A 17068-nucleotide genomic window follows, 5' to 3' on the forward strand; every position below is an offset into this window, starting at 1 on the left:
AATACAACGTCCTAAAGTGGTAATAGATTCAGAGGAGTTAGCCGTGTTAGTCTGCAACCTTTTAAGTCTTTGATGGTTGCTGTAGTTCAACAGAAACCTTTCAAAAACAAAATCCAACGGGAGGCTGCTGAATTGGAATTCATATGCAAATTTGACTCTGTCAAGCTGGGACTGAATAGGGACTATGAATGGTTATCACATTATCACAGGTAACAGATTTCCTTTACAGAGGCGGGGTCTGGGGGAGCCCAGTGGCGCCTGGCGTGGGCTTTCGGGGACCACAGTTCTCTTTGTCAGATGCATCTGACGGGGAGAGCTGTGGTTATCGAAGGCTTATACTACATAGAAATTGGATGGTCTAGCTGTTTTACTGCTGCAAACTAACACGGCAAACTCCTTTGAAGCCTCACCCAAGCCAACTGACCCCCACACCAAAAGGAGATGTTTACATCGACTAGCAAAGGAATGTTTGGGTTGCACCCTCCCTCTTCCCTCCTAACTGCATCTTCTCTCTCCTCCCCTCCTCCCCCCTCCTCTTCTATATTTGACCAGTTTCTGTACCATGCATCTGATGAAGAGAACTTGATTCTCGAAAGCTTATGCTACAATAAAATTGGTTAGTCTTAAAGGTGCTACTGGACTCTTTTTGATTTTGCTAAAGTGGTAAGCTATACATCCTTCTCTAGGGGAGCATGCACAAGCTAATAGTTGTGCATCTCCAACTCCATGCTCTGTAGTATCTTCAGAAGTGTGAATCTGCATTCCCTCTTTGGGACCTTCTGCCCTCAAAAGACACGTGCTAGTCACTTCTGCTATATGCAATACTGCCACACTGAAAAAGCTTCACTACAAAACCTGTAGGGATCCAGGCCCAGAATGAGGTGTCCTGCATTACCTCCAATGGTCATGGAGAGAAACTGGAGCCCTTTTAAAGTGGTGTGCATTTGGAGAGGGCATTTGTAGACCATGTTTCAGCAACCAGATAGCAATGCATGCTTGTAAAAGAGGGAAATGAAGCCCTTGTCTATAAAATCCTCACTCATGCTTACCAATATCTGCTTCAATTGCATGGTACATTATTCCTTTGATGTGGACGTCTCTGATTGAGTCCTGGCAGGGAGATTAATGCAAAATCACAGTGAGGATGCCATACTGCAACCTGTTTGACTGACAATGTCCCATTCATTAATGCTACATCTTCCATCTCCAGTCTTTGATTGGTCTTATACAAATATTCTAGCTGGCTGCTAAGCTGTCCAGAATAGATAGCAGAAACGCTGCGGAAAATAGCAGCAAGAAACATAGGCAACAAAGATAAAATTCCATCCTGTGGTAGTGTTTATGAATCACAGCTTGCTGGTGCTGGGTTCATGTCTTTGGGTTAAAGAGTTCTATGTGCTTTACTAAGTCCATCTAATGCACTTACCTTCACAGCAAGACAACACACAATCAAAGTCACTGGTTGCATGTTTTGAAAGCAAGTTTTCTCAGGTGGAAGCACAATGCTGGCAAGGTAAAAGCACTTTCCTATGGGACTCTGTAATTGCACAGCATCTTGTCTGCTACTTGAGAAAAGCAGTTACGCATAACTGCATTTTTTTACTCATCAGAGAACAGTCAAATAGTGAGAAAGGATGCTGGAACCCTCCCACTAACTGGAAGTCCTAATCCATACCAGCTCCCCATGCGTGCCTGAAATTTCACCAACCTTTTCTCACACACTTTTCAAGCTCATTTTAGCAAAACTGATCTCTACTTCTTATGACTATAAAGATGTGACACATATTTTCAGGTGAGTCGTCATGTTGGTCTGCAGTAGAACAGTAAAACTGGAATCCAAAAGCACCTTAAAGACCCATCTTTTCAGCAAAACAGGTTTCGCTTACCGTAACTGTTGTTCATCTAGGTCTTCCGTGCAGGCACACATGGGACTGCGCACGCGCAGGCCTGCCGATACCGGAGATTTTTATAGCTCAAAGCCACCAGGGGGCGCTCTCGCCTTCCACCGCGCATGCGCGGCCATTTTCCCGCCTAAATGGACTATAGAAGGCGGAGCGCCCCACACATACCCTCAGTTCCCCTTTCGCCGCCGTACTACTCTCAATTATACTATACAGCGGGGAAGGAGGGAGGGCATGTGTGCCTGCACGGAAGACCTAGATGAACAACAGTTACGGTAAGCGAAACCTGTTTTTCATCCACGGTCTTCCTGTGCAGTCCCACATGGGAGATTATAAAGCTTAATACCTGGGTGGAGGTGCCACAGTAAAGTCACTCAAAAATAGAATGCAACACTGCGGTGCCCACTGCAGTCTCCTTCCGGTCCAGAACGTCCAGCGCATAATGCTTGATAAAGGTATCCGCTGAAGCCCACGTCGCCGCTCTACAGATGTCATGCAGAGGAACACCTCTCAGCAGAGCCGCAGATGACGCCAAGGACCTAGTGGAATGGGCATGCACCTCCAAAGGACAAGGTAAATGAGCAGAATCATAACATGTTAAAACTGTTTGAACAACCCATCTCGCAATAGACTGAGATGTCGCTTTCTTTCCCCTCTTTTGTCCTGCAAAACAGACAAACAAATTAGAATCCAAACGAAAAGGCTTGGTACGATCCAAGTAAAAGAGAAGAGCCCTGCGCACGTCCAACGAATGGAGGGCCCTCTCCGCATCAGAAGACTGCATCGGGAAAAAAACAGGTAAGGCAATGTCCTGAGACAAATGAAACTGAGACACCACTTTAGGTAAAAAGTCAACTTTAGTCCGTAAGACCACCTTGTCCGCATGAAACTTCAAATAGGGGGGTTCTGACGAAAGCGCAGCCAATTCCCCCACCCTTCTGGCTGAAGTGATCGCCACCAAGAAAGCCACCTTCAAAGTAAGGTAGCGTAAAGGACAGGTAGCTAGAGGTTCAAAAGGTTTAGACATCAATCTAGTCAATACTAGCGGTAAAGACCACTGAGGGACAATAGCCCGAACAGGGGGGTACAAATTATTCAGTCCTCTGAGAAACAATTTCGAAGTGTAGTGTGAGAAGACTGATTTCCTATCTATAGGAGGATGGAATGCCGAAATTGCTGCCAAATATACTTTAACAGAACTATTGGCTAAACCCCCTAATTTAATCTCCCAAAGGAATTCCAAAACCTCAGGCAAAGAGGAAGAGAAAGGGTCCAAATTCCGGCTGCGGCACCACCCAGAAAAGCGTTCCCATTTGAACGCATAGGACTGTCTCGTGGAAAGGCGTCTAGCATTCAACAAAACATGAGCTACAGCTTCAGAAAACCCCGATTGTGAATTATCAGCCACACCGTCAGTTTGAGTCGTTGAATGTCGTGATGCAAAACCCCGTGCCAGGACAGAAGGTCTGGAACAAGTGGCAATCTGATCGACTGCGACTGCAATCGAAGGAGAGTGTGAAACCAAGGTTGTCTCGGCCAAAAAGGGGCTATCAGTATGACCGTCGCCCCCTCCCCTTGGATTTTGCTCAGAACCCTGGCCAACAGGGGGAATGGGGGAAATGCATAACACAGAGGACCCGACCACTCGACTTGAAATGCATCCCCATCGGACCCGGGGCCTAGACCCCCCCTGGAGCAATAGCGATGGGCCTTGCGATTGTCCAGTGTGGCAAAGAGGTCCAGTTCCGGGAAACCCCACATCGAGAAGATCGGAACGAGGTACTTGTCCCGAAGAGACCATTCGTGAACATCCCGGTGTAGTCTGCTCAGCTGATCTGCTTGGAGATTCTCCACCCCCGGGATGTGTACCGCTCTCAGCCAAACCGAGTTCTGTATGGCCCAAGTCCACAGCTTCATCGCCTCGGTACAAAGGGTCGCCGATGCCGTGCCACCCTGTTTGTTGACATAAAACATTGCAGTCGTGTTGTCCGTCAACACTTGCACTGATTTGTTGCGCACGGTATCTGAAAAGGAGATCAGTGCATTTGAAATAGCCCTAAGCTCAAGGAGATTAATATGTTCCGAGCGTTCGGCCTGAGACCATGTGCCGTGAGCAAAAGCACCCTCACAGTGAGCTCCCCAACCCAACAGGGAAGCATCAGTGGTTATGGACAAGTGAGTTTGACGATAGCCAAACTCCACACCCTTAAATAGATTCGCATCTGCCAACCACCATTCTAACAAGGCCACCACCCGTCGAGGGACTGATAAACGCTTGTTCTGGGAAGCAGAGTTGGGAGAAAAACTGGCATTAAACCACATTTGTAATGGCCGCATGAACAGCCTGGCGAACGGAACCACAGCCGTAGTAGAGGCCAAACAACCCAAGAGAGTCTGGATAAAATGAGCTGATTGAAAACGGCAGCGCTGCAGCCGAAGGACCATGCCCTTAATCCTGGCCGCCCTGTCTGAGGGCAGGAAGCCAGCATTCTTGATCCCATCCAAGACTACTCCTATAAATTGTACAGACCGTACTGGGGTCAATTTTGACTTTTTCTGATTAACGAAAAGACCTAACCTAAGACATAAATCCAAAGTCAGGGACACTTGGGTAAACACGTCATCAGCAGAACTTCCAACCAGGAGCCAATCATCCAGGTACGGGAAGATTCGACAGCCCTGTAACCTCAGATGGGCCACCACCACAGCTATACACTTCGTAAAGACCCTAGGAGCAGTAGCTAAACCAAAGGGTAAAACCCGGTACTGGTAAATTTTACCATCATAAGTAAAACGTAAATACTTCTTGTGTTCAGGAAAAATGGAGATATGGAAATAAGCGTCCTTCAAATCAAGGACAGCAAACCAGGAGTGTCTAGGTAAAAGGGTCAGAACCATTTGCAAAGTGACCATTTTAAACTTTCGAATTTTTATAAGTTTATTAAGGGCCCGTAGATCTAAAATGGGTCGAAGACCACCATCTTTCTTTTCCACCAGAAACAGGTTAGAGTAAAAACCGAAGGGGGCAGGATCACAGGGCACCTCTTCAATTGCACCCTTCTGAATCAGGGTGGCCAATTCAGTTAAGATCTCCGTATGAGGAGGTCCGGAAGAAAAGACAGGGAGACTCAGGTAAGGTAAACTCACAAACTCAACTTTATAACCATACTGAACAATATCAGAAACCCAAACATCGGAACCGATGGACAGCCACTCCCTCCAGTAAGCATGTAGCCTGAACCCAAACATAGGCTCAGGTCCCTGTAATTGTCAGAATTGCTTCTGGGCGTGGGGGGCGTCCTTAGCCTGTTGATGCTGAGAACCAGGCTTGGGACGGTGACCTTGTCTGCGCCTGGAAAAAGATTGTTGAGGGCTCTGGTAACTCCTCTGAGACTGATACGAATACCCCTGATAAGGCTGGTACCGATATGATCTGCCCCGCTGAGAAGATCTGAAGTAAGGTCTGGCGGGATGCTGAGGAGCCTGGTGCAGAACACCATAGGACCGTGCTGTGAGACGATCCGTTCTCTTTTTCGACAGGTATTCATCTGTCTTCTCAGAAAAAAGGAGTGTCCCTTCAAAAGGTAAGTCCTCTACTTTGTTCCTCGTCTCAGGCGGGAGAGCAGTCGTGCAGAGCCACGCAAATCGCCGCAAAACCACTGCAGAGAGCAAGGAACGTGCAGACGTATCGGACAAACTCCTGCTCGTATTAATCTGGTGCCTCGAGAGGCGGGTGGCCTCCTCCTGGATGACACGCAGGAGGGTCCGCTGGTCTTCAGGGAGTTTGGGAAGGAAAGCAGCCACTTTCTTCCACAGGAAGAGCTGGTAAGCCGACATCATAGCCGCATAGTTAGCCACTTTGATGGCAAAAGCAGCAGAGGTGTACAATTTCCTCCCTAGAGTATCAATCCTTCTACTGTCCTTGTCAGTAGGAGCCGACATGGAACCTTGTTTGCCCCTTGCCTGCATCTCCTCAGTGACTAAGGAGGAAGGAGGTGGATGGACAGCCAAGAACGGATGGTTTTCGTCCTTTGTACGATAAAGGCCTTCCACTTTTCGGTTAGTGGCGGGGATAGAAGCAGGCTTAGCATTGAGCTTCTTCCACAACTCAACAAAACCATCGATCAGCGGAAAGGCTACGGAAGGAGTGGAACCCGAGTAGATATGCTGGTAGATCTTATCAGTAAATTTCGACTCCGTAGAGGTCGTTTCCAAATCCAGTGCTTTAGCCATTCGCTGAAGCAATTCATTATAGGCTCTGAAGTCGTCCGTCGGCGAAGGTTCTTCCGCTGGGCCAAGTTCAGCATCAGGCGAATCCGAAGGAGGGGACTCATAACCCCTTGGTCGGTTCCGATGGTAATCAACCTCAGAAAGGTGCGGTGTTCCATGCGAGTCGCCATAGGATCGGATCCGAAAGGAAGGAGACATCGAGTCCCCTCGAAAAGAGCGGTCCGATCGAAGCGGACTATCCCCCCTGTAGTATGAGGCCGCCCGGCCCTCACTGCTGTATCGCTCCCTCGATCGGCTCCGAGTCGGGTACGGGCTGTATCTACGGCCCGATCCACTTCGATAACTCCGACCCGATCTGATGGACCCGGATTCATGGGAGGTCGATCGCGGGCGTCCCGTAGGGGTCGGGGGTTTCTCTACCGGAACCGGGTCCTCCTGGGAAGAGGTCAAGACAGGAACCGGGTCGGGATCCTTGCGCCTCTTTTCCGGTGGGTCGGAACCGAGCGCACCCGAAGGGGCCGGTAGCGGAGAGGAAAGTAACTGCTCCAGAACCGCCTTGTCCCTTTTGGAAGAATGTTTTCTCTTCTTCTTCTTCTGCTTGTCAGAGTCGGACGGAGCGGATGGTTCTCCCGCTGTCTCCGAAGCGACTGCACCCTGAGACGGTGGAGGCGTCGGTCGTGACACCGAAGGCGTCCGGCTCCGAGACGCAGCTCGATCCAAGGCTGGTGCAGCAGATGAAGTCGAGGGCGGTCGGCTCCGAGGGAGCTTCGGAACCGATGGTGCTGGTTCCGACGCGCTCCGAACCGAGGAGGACGAGCGATCTCTCGGTCTCGACTCCGAATGACTCGGGGAAGGTAAGGCGCGAGGGGTCCTCGAGCTCACGGTTTCGGCCGGCCGAGGAGTGGATCCGGGCGCAGCAGATGGAGGTGCCTTCGCCGGAGGGTCCACAACAGACATGGCACGTTGCCACAGCGAGGCGTGCAAACGGTCCGCCCTCTCCGCCCTGGCCTTCGAAGTAAAGGCACGGCAATGTTTACAGGCCTGGGTATTATGGGTTTCCCCGAGGCAATAAAGGCAATTAGAATGGCCGTCTGACCTGGTCATCTTTCGATTACAGGAGACGCATCGTTTGAACAAAGCAGTATCTGACATCGCGAACGAGTAGAAGAGCTAAAAACCTCATCTATCGGCGGCGAAAAGGAAACTGAGGGTATGTGTGGGGCGCTCCGCCTTCTATAGTCCATTTAGGCGGGAAATTGGCCGCGCATGCGCGGTGGAAGGCGAGAGCGCCCCCTGGTGGCTTTGAGCTATAAAAATCTCCGGTATCGGCAGGCCTGCGCGTGCGCAGTCCCATGTGGGACTGCACAGGAAGACCGTGGATGAATATAAGCTTTCAAGAGTCAAAACTCTGGCAAAGGGAGCTTCGACACTGAAAAATTTTGTTCATCTTTAAGGTGCTACTGGACAATAATCTGTCTGTTCCACATATTTTCAGTAACCCAGATTTTTCTGAAAGGAAAAAATGCATGACCTATTTTGCCTCCCAATAATTCCATCTGTAGAATTTATAGAACAGGTATAAATAGGGTAAGATATGAATGTTTAGCATATTTTTTTTTGCATATTACATTTATATATACACAGAGGTACACACAACCCCTTTTTCTGCAACAGATTTAGAACTGCAGGAATAATTTAGTTAACAAATAGCTAAATCAGCACATTGAAAGGTGCAGCCAGAAAGGAGAGAAAATAGCTTCAGGTTTTCCGAGAGAAGGTCAAAAGCTACACAAAGGGTTCAGTATACCTTCACATCTTTGTAGAGATGAACGGGCTCGTAGTCTATGTTATTTTTCAGGAAATGCTCATTTACACAAGACAGGAGTGTCATCTCAGGTAAGGAGAAGATATCCATGAATTGCTTCATGGTGTTACCTTGTGAACTCTGCAAACAATCACAAGGGACTCAAACATGTGCCATAAAAGTCAAGAAGGTTTCATAAAGCTTAAGTTTTTACTACATGCATTAAGTCTAGAGAGGAGGCAGACAAAACAGAACTCCAAATTTTGTAAGTGATGCCAAGAATGCTTTTTATGTTGAGGAAGGCTTCGCATCTGACTAATTCTTGTAACGAATCAGCATGAATACTGCCCATGAAGATCAAAAACTCTGCACACTAGAGATAGATCAAGATGGCTAGCCGTGTTACTCTGTCTGTAGCAGTGGAAAAGAGCAAGAGTCCAGAAGCACCTGCAAGACTATCCAAATTTGTGGTAAGGTATGAGCTCTCATGAGTCACAGCTCTGAAGAACTCATGAAAGCTCATACCCTACCACAAATTTTGTTAGTCTTATAGATGCTACTGGACTCTCGCTCTTTTCCTCTGCACAATAGAGAGTGCCAGGGCTAGAATACAGGTTTCTGCAAAGCTCAAGCAAATTTGTTTTGTTTTCCAAAGAGTTGAGAAGTAAAGAACACTAAACACAATACCAGTGATGTCTAAGGTAACAATGGCCACCAAGAACCGGTGACAAGGGGAAATGAGACGTGGCTTCAAAATTGCTTGGCTTCCCATCTCTTCATCACAGAAAAACAGTGGAGAAGACAAACGTGCAGGCAGGAGGGAGAAGGGAAAAGAAGGGCAAGCATGTGGGGAGTTTTCTGGAACTGCATCTTTCTTATCTTGCATTCCTGCCATATCGGTTTGTTCTTCAATGTACAGTCTCAAAACTGAACCATACCCCTGTAAATAGGTCAAAAGAGTACAGAGAAAGAGCCTGTGCAGATTACTAAATGTTATATAGAATTTAAAAAAAAAAAAACCTAAGGGGTACCCTAAATGTTCTATGGTTCTATTTTCTGTGTACATCTATTTGAAATGTAAAATTGTTTACAGCAGGATAAGACATTCCACATATATGTGCATTGCACTGAAAAGGGAGCACCAGTTCCAGATATACACATGAAGCTACCTTCCACCAAGTCAGGCCATGGGCCTGTCAAGGTCAATATTGTCTACTCTTACTGGCAGCAGCTCAGGTAATGGTCTTTCACATCATCTAGTAACTGATCCATTTAAATGGCAGTGTGGGGATTGAACCTGGGACCTTCTGCACACAAAAGTAGATGGCCTAACACTGAGCCACAGTTCTTTCCGAGACAGAAAGGATGCAATTGCCTCCAGCCCCTAAAGGAAGCTATTGTCCCTTTTCTACAAGTTTTTTTTTCCTATAGGTTTCCTTTATGCCTCCGTGCCTTAGGAACACTTAGACAATGAAAAGTCATTCATTCATATGCGCAAGAATGTAGCAATGATCCCTAACATGGTGGCCATGGGAATCATGGTGCCCACTGATATATTTCCTTTCACCTACTTGCTTCTTCTCAAAAACAGAGAGGTAAACTTAGCTTTCCTCCAGCTCATTGGAGCAGGAGGTATCATCTTTGGGAATGCCCATTGGGAGACAGTTGCCCCATCACAGGAGAACATTGGCTTAGAACTAAACATTTTCTGATTCCTGCCCCCAAAGGCAAGTCTTGTGTGGCTTCTCAAATTTCCAAGAGCGCCCACAAGATCAACACAGATGAGGGCCCCACTACACAGTAACACACAAAGATAAGTACACAAAATCTAACTGTGTTGTCGTATAGAAACTTAACTTCATCCAAGCATAAAAGCTGGGTTTTTTTACCTTTCCATAGAAGTCACTCATTTGTTCCAAGGGGACATGGGATCCATCATACATGGCAATGACTTCTTCATCTGGGACGACACTCAGTCCTCTGGCAACACCAATAACAGCTTCAGTGCCAAAGCCAAGCAGAACATTTTAGGTAGCTCTCCCATGGCAAAACAGAGACCCTACACAAGAGCCCTTCTGTTTTTATATGAAGCAAGGGGCCAGCCTTAACTATTCAGCATACATCTATCATTTTTTAATGTCAGGGAGTACACAAGGAACACTATGCACTACCAACCAGGAACAGATTGCACTTTTTAAATTTGCATTTCTTCTTAAAATAAATTAGCCTCTACTATTTGAGGCCGGCAAGTTTAAGTGCGTCAGGCTTCTCAACACAAAGCAATCTCCCCATTTGTTTTTAACGTAATTTCGTAAATGAAAAGATGAGAGCATTCAAAACCAGATTCCTTTTTCCACCTTAACAAGGTTCAGCCTCAATGACTTTTAAGTACAGGGGAAAAACGTAACATACAATGAGAAGCTATCATTCTGCAATTAGCAGCAGGGGAGGGGGGAACCAGGCTTCTCCTAAGCAAAGTTTACTCTGCCAATTCTTCTCCTTCTTTTCAGTCGCAAGGAATTTGTCAGTTTGGCCCTTCTTAGGCTGAGTAGTGCCTTAACAGAGATAGCCCAAGCAAGCTGGATCTTGTTAGATCTCGGAAGCTAAGCAGGGTTGGCCTTGGTTTATAATTGGATGGGAGATCGCCAAAGAAGACCAGCACGGCTATGCAGAGGCAGGCAATGGCAAACCTCCTCTGTTAGTCTCTTGTCTTGAACACCCCTGCAAGAGTTGCCACAAGTCAGCTGTGACTCGATGGCACTTTCTACCACCACCACCAGGCTTAGTGGTAGCATAAAGATGTTGATGAAAAGCAGGAGAATCTCTCCCCACAAATATTTCAAAAGTAGAGATGGGTACAAATCGAAATACGAACCAAAGTTCAGCATGAACCAGGCCAGTTCATCGTTTGTGAACTGGCAGTTCGTCAGAGCCCATTTCTGACAAACCTCCATGATCCTTAGGCTGGTTCGTTTGGTTCGGTTTTTGGTTCGTCACTGCAGACAGTCTGGCACCGATCAATCAGATTCCTAGGGAACAGGGGATGGACTTCCTGCAGACCTTCTTACTGACCCGGAAATGGCCTTCTACTGGCCCAGAAGTGACATTCTGCTGACCCGGAAGTGATGATTTGCTGACCTGGTTGTGACGTTTTCATGAACCAAACAAACTGGTTCGTGAACTGGGGCAGGTTCATGAAGGTTCGTGGTTCGTGAAACGCAACGAACCACAAACCGCATGGTTCGTTTTTTTCTGGTTCATGCCCATCTCTATTCAAATGCATTTGAAAATATTTTCATTTGCAGTCGTCTTTTAATTGAAATGTTTGTGTCCCAACAGCTAGGATTTATGTACTGTTATCACATAACTGCTATCTTTCATATTTTGTAGTGTTTTACTCTTTGTAACAGGTCTGTGCAACCATTCTCTCCTCAGTGGTAAGCAGATGATAACATTAGGTTGGGAAAGTTTGATTACAACTACACTTCTTAAGGTACAATGTTGACTTTCATAAGTCCGATGGCCTGATTCTACTGCAGCTCCAAAATGGAGTTATTTGCTGCATTTGGAGCCGCATGTACTGTGCATAGAATAGACATAATATATTGTTTGGCTCTGAAGGTAATCGTTATTCGATATTTGAAGGGATAAGAAAAGATGTGACAGATGGCATGCAACTAATTTAATGAAGGGCTGTATACTGACGAGTACTGTTTCGAAAATAGTTAGCCAAAACGCTTCAGTGACTTTCCTATTCTGGAAGTTAAAATTTAACAGAAGATTTCTTTAAGATATAGCTATTATTCTTGCTTACATCTGAACATCATAAAAAACTATCAAGACTGCTTGCAGTCTATTTCCTACTGTGCTTCAAATGTTAACACAAAAGGGAACTCTTACAATGCAAAGTTCCAAATATAAACAGACGTAAAAACTAGTGACGATGTAGCTTTTTATCAAAGCAACAACTAAATAGTGAAGTATTTTTAGCAATCTCCCAGTATAATTTAACAGCTGGAAGCAAGGATATTAGTCAGTGCCACGTGCCCAGCTGCCCTGGCTTTCCTCTGACCACAAGCTAAGAAACAGATTTGAAGGGTTCTCTCAATAAAAGCATATAACTGCTCTTTGACTTTCCCTCCAGCAGAGGACTACACAGCACAAGAGCCTATCTGATGGGATTACACTGCTACCATGGTGCATCTTGAGTGTTCTGAAAGAGGCACTCTCTCCAACCACAACAAAGATCAGGCATACATTCAGAAACAGTCTAACTCACCTGTACACTGTCCCCAGCTGAATATAATGAAAAGCATCAATCTTCATCAACAATGCCTTAAAATAAAGAACACATTTCAGGTGACATTTTAAAGCCTCAAAAAGATTTGGAACACTATATCAATTATTATAAGATTTAAACCAGGGTCTCTCCAATAATCGCTACTCCCGTTAGAACTGTAGCATAATAGGATACATCTTCCAGGGTGGGAAAACTACAGCCTCCAGTTCTTAGATCAGTGCACGCTACAACCTCAGAAATCACATAGCGAGTAGCAATCCTAGTCCAAATTCATTCGAGTCTTTAAAACATCAGGATTACTAAACTCCATTTGATGTTAGAATTCAATTACCACTTTCAGTACTTTCAATTTAATCCTTAATCATAATAGGAAGGTCGCTTCTCTCTCTTTTCTACAAAATGAGAGAAACCTCCCTGGATCAAGGCCAATCTTGGATTTAAACCTCAGATCCAGCTATTTCCCTCTGGCCATGCCAAGAGCTCGGCCATTATGACCAGTAGACCATTGCGAAGTAAGCACTGTTTGAACTTACCACTTCAGACTGCAAGCGCTACACACAAATGCTGCCCCCTATGAAACACATCATGTACAAATAAAACCAGCACATTCAGGGAAAAGTCCTTTTCTTAGGTATGCTTTCCGCAAAGTGTTTGACATGGAGGCACCATTCAAATATTTCATCCCAGTACAACACTTCCTGCAAATATGTTGATCAAACCAGCTTACTCCAGAACCACTAACAGCTGCCATTTGGCACTCAGCAGGAATTATACTTATACACACCATTTAATAAGTCAACTATTCATACCACACATGCCTGAGTTTTCAAAGCTGTTAAATTATATTTTCTTTTCCAAATTAGGTGACTAAGACACAGCCTTGCAATTATTTCAAGCTTCTGACAAATAACAGAAAAAGAAATAAAGTCCTATTTCCTGACAATCCAGGAAAAAAACATTAGAGAAGTCCAATAATACATTACACCTGTGGTTTCCAAACTGTGGGTTGCAACTCTCTCACAGGTGAATTGTGAGGACAGGAGGAGAGGGGACTGGGTGAGCCAGAAGAGGAAGCTCTACAACCAGTTTGGGCTTGACTCTGCATAATGCGCAAAGTGAACATGAAATACAGAACTTTTGGGAAGAAATATTACATGCACTAAATATTTTTTTTAAAAAACTTGTGCAGTATTAATGGATGCAAGACTGCTGCATTTTATGTTGGGGAGGGAGACAGGAAGGTGGAGTTACTTTGCAGGTGAGGTCCTGGAAAGGAACAGGACATTTAGTCTCATTTCAAAAAGTCTGAGATCCACCACATTACACGCAGGAGAAAGCCCGAGTAGAATTCCTTATACTTACTCGATGCACATCATAATGAAGCCCTCTTATTGCAAAGTTGGGATCGTAATCATATTTCCGTATTTCTGCAGGATACTGGCAGGATGAGAATTAAAAAGCAGCTTGAAAACATGCAAAATATGAACAGCTTTTGTCCCAGATAACTATCATGAGTGTCTCTAGTCTTCAAAAGATGGTATTTTGTCCACTCTGCCTCTGTACAAATTGCAAATGTTTCTCTAAAAACCTTAGGCCCAAATTAATGTCATTTTGTAAAATTAATGTCATTTTGAGAATCATTCATGGTGTGACAGAGCTCCCATCTACCTGAAGATCAAATCATCATAGACCACTGAAACTGAACATTAAGGATGGCAATAAACATCCGACTCTCTTATTTTATACTCTTACCTAGGAAGCTGCATGCTGATCACTAAGCACATTATTGTGGTGTTTGAGCAAACACAACACACATGGGGGAGATAAATGTTATACAGTTGCTTGTGTTTAGCGTATTGTAGTACATAGAGCAAAATACTGAATGTCTCAGTTATTTTTCTTAAACGTTATAACTCTAGAGTTCCTGACTTCTCCTTTTCGCTTTAATGGGTGACTTCCAGAGGTGACTTCCATTGAAGTCTCTGTGGAAGCCCTGGCATGAAGAGGTACAGGGTGTGCATTGGATCAGGGTAAGCGCCATCAAGATTCACTCAATGGAACAGCATTTTGGTCATCTGCCTGGCTACCAGGCTTCTAGTGGTGTACTCTTATCATTCCATGCTCACTTATACCTCCCACATCAATACCTACCATATGCAACAAAAGCTCTAAATTGTACAAGGACTCAAACAGAATTATAAGTTATGGCAACTAGGGAGAAGAATATTTTCATACGCTTTACAGATTTCTGCAATTTATTCTGAATACTGAATCTTTGAGGAAATGGGAGTCCTGGCAATATCCTTTGAACTCCTCTGCCCAGACAGGGCAAGAGGTAGGGCAAGTAGTTTCTGCTAGAGATGCTTCTCTTAAGGTACCCCAGTTTCCATTCCCATTTTTATACTGCCCCAAACTGATGAGATAGTGTACCAAATGAACTGTTAAAGTAAGGTGTGTAGATTTTCCTTGCATTTCCAGAGAAGAAATGATTCCTGGGATTAGAGGACCAACATGGACAAACATCTGTGGTGGAAGAGAGGATGCAGTGAAGAGGAGAAAGGGAATAAAGTCACCCTTCCTGTATTGCATTTTGGCAAAGCACTGATGGAAGATAGCTTACTTAACATGTCTCCAACTTTACCTGGGATATCCAGGAGCATTTCTGTTGCCAGATTATAGTCTCCAATAGAACGCATCAACTAGGTTGTTGAGTTTTCGTAAAACCAGTTTTTTAAAAAATGAAGGAGCTATAATAAATCCCTGCTTTTGAACTTTGCATTTCTCTCAACCCAGCTGTGTGTTCTACACATACTCGGTTCTCTTGGATTCCACAGTTACCCTGTTAGTCGTTTTCTTCTGCCAGGTGGTGGGTTGGCAGGAAACTGTGACAAATAGCCAAGATGCAACATCTGTGCATCTCCCAATTATCTGTCCATCTCCCCTCCCCCAATTATATTGCATCTATCTCACTGAAATGGAACTTGTAGCTCAACTGCAAACTCAAAACAGGGCAGGCCTGTTTTGCCATAAAGCACAGGGATTTGTTCATAACCAGAACTTAAGTACCCTGCAAGCAAGACAAATGCCATTCAAAGAAAATCACAACTCCCTTTTAGTTTAAATAGTAATGCAAAGTGTGTTTTGTCTTATAGAATGGGTCAAACTACCCTCAACCTCATTCCTTATATTGGTGGAAGAAAGGCAGCTGAGAAACCTTTCCTTTGGTACAAGAGGGCAGAAGAGCAAGTTCCTACAATCCCCCCTTCTGACAGGAGACCCGCACCCCCATAGTTCTATGGCATTTTGCCAACAATAGTCCCTCAACCTTCAGCCTTCACTTTCGGTCGGCTGCAGGAAGAGGAAAGAACTATTGCTATGAGCACCTTTTGCTCACTATTCACAAGACCAGCCATAAATGTTCTAATGCTTTGGTATTTCATCTATACTGTCACACATATCCTAAAAGTACAGCACAGGATACAGATAATACTAGGTGTCTTCCACTCCTGGCACTAAACATTAGCACCAATATTTTGGAGAACTCTAATAGCCCTGATTATATGCAATGATCTAATTTCCTATTTACTCCAGAGATATTTATAGGCACATATATATATAACCATTGACCTTTGGACCGCTAGCACTGACTTCTAAACTCTGAATTCAATCCAGGTAGCAGAAAGAAAAATTCCAGATGAAGCAGCAAATATAGGGCAAAAACTTGCCTTTGAGAGATTGAAGGACTACATAAAGATTCTCTGAGATCACAGCACTGGAGCAGATGTAATATAGGAAAGCAACTTTAGATGACAGTCTGTTTCAGCTAGCAGATCTCATAGCTTTGGAACAGATTGACTCTGATGATCTGTGAAAGATTTTCTGCTATGAACTAGCTGCATTTTGCATACCATTGTAGCAACCTCATTAGTGGACTGCCAAGTGAGGGGGGAAATCTTTTTTTTAGAATGTCAACTGCAGTAGCATTTCCTAAAAGAGCAGCTGGTTCAAAGGGAAATCAGAATTAAATATGAACACTAAAACCTATGCTTAGGAAGAAACTACATATAGTTCCAACAGTAGAAAGGAAATAGTTTTAAAATGTTCATTTAAGCCACAAATGCAAGTCACCAGGTCCACTGGGGCCAAATCCAGTGATGGGGGCAACAGGTACTTACCCCGCACACTCGCGATGCATGCATACACTCTCACACCACCAAAAAATGATGTCATTTTCAGAACAACATGGAAGCGATGGTTTGTGCTAGCATGACCCAATACTTCCACATCGTGCCAGAAATGATGTCATTTTCTAGTGACGTGGAAGCATGCATGTGCTTCACTCACGTGCTTAAGGCTTGCCTCCCCTGTCTCCCAGTGCCTCTCCCCAACTAGCCTGTGAGTGGCAGAGGGGGAGAGGCTGGGATCACGGGATCTCCTGCTATGGCGGGGGATCTGGCAAGCCTGGCTGCCTTTAACAGGGGAAAATTGGGGTGGAGGAGCCACAGGTGAGTTTTAACCCCTTCCACTCTTTCCTAAAAAGTCCTGCCTTTTTACCAATATTAGCTGCAATTGGGCTTTGACCTGACTTGGCTTTAACTGTCCTGCTTGGAGATGGTCTTGGTTAATGTTTTAATGTGTCAGGTTTGGGTAGTTTTTAAATTGTTTGATTTTATTGTAAACCATTCTGAGCAACATGGAAAAGTGGTATATAAACAACAAAGGGAAAATAGTCTTGAAGTAATCATGAAACTACAGGCAGCACAGTTACATCCAAAATCTCATAAAAATAATTATGAGTATTTATCAAAGCTGACTCAGTAAGAGACTGCTTCT

General features: G+C 44.8%; 1 protein-coding gene across 2 annotated transcripts in view; it reads right to left on the bottom strand.

Annotated features, from left to right (window-relative positions):
• NT5DC3 (5'-nucleotidase domain containing 3) overlaps positions 1–17068 on the bottom strand; it is a 46376-nt gene that overhangs the window by 15909 nt on the left and 13399 nt on the right. For both annotated transcript variants that reach the window (XM_054988846.1, XM_054988845.1), the window contains exons 3-7: positions 13598–13672; positions 12215–12270; positions 9825–9915; positions 7939–8076; positions 1050–1110 (exon numbers count right to left, since the gene is read on the bottom strand). In XM_054988846.1, coding sequence (XP_054844821.1) covers positions 1050–1110; positions 7939–8076; positions 9825–9915; positions 12215–12270; positions 13598–13672 — 421 coding nt within the window. The remainder of the gene's footprint in view (positions 1–1049; positions 1111–7938; positions 8077–9824; positions 9916–12214; positions 12271–13597; positions 13673–17068) is intronic.

The sequence above is a fragment of the Eublepharis macularius genome, chromosome 9 (genome assembly GCF_028583425.1).
Source record: "Eublepharis macularius isolate TG4126 chromosome 9, MPM_Emac_v1.0, whole genome shotgun sequence".
In the NCBI taxonomy this organism is placed as follows: Eukaryota; Metazoa; Chordata; class Lepidosauria; order Squamata; family Eublepharidae; genus Eublepharis; species Eublepharis macularius.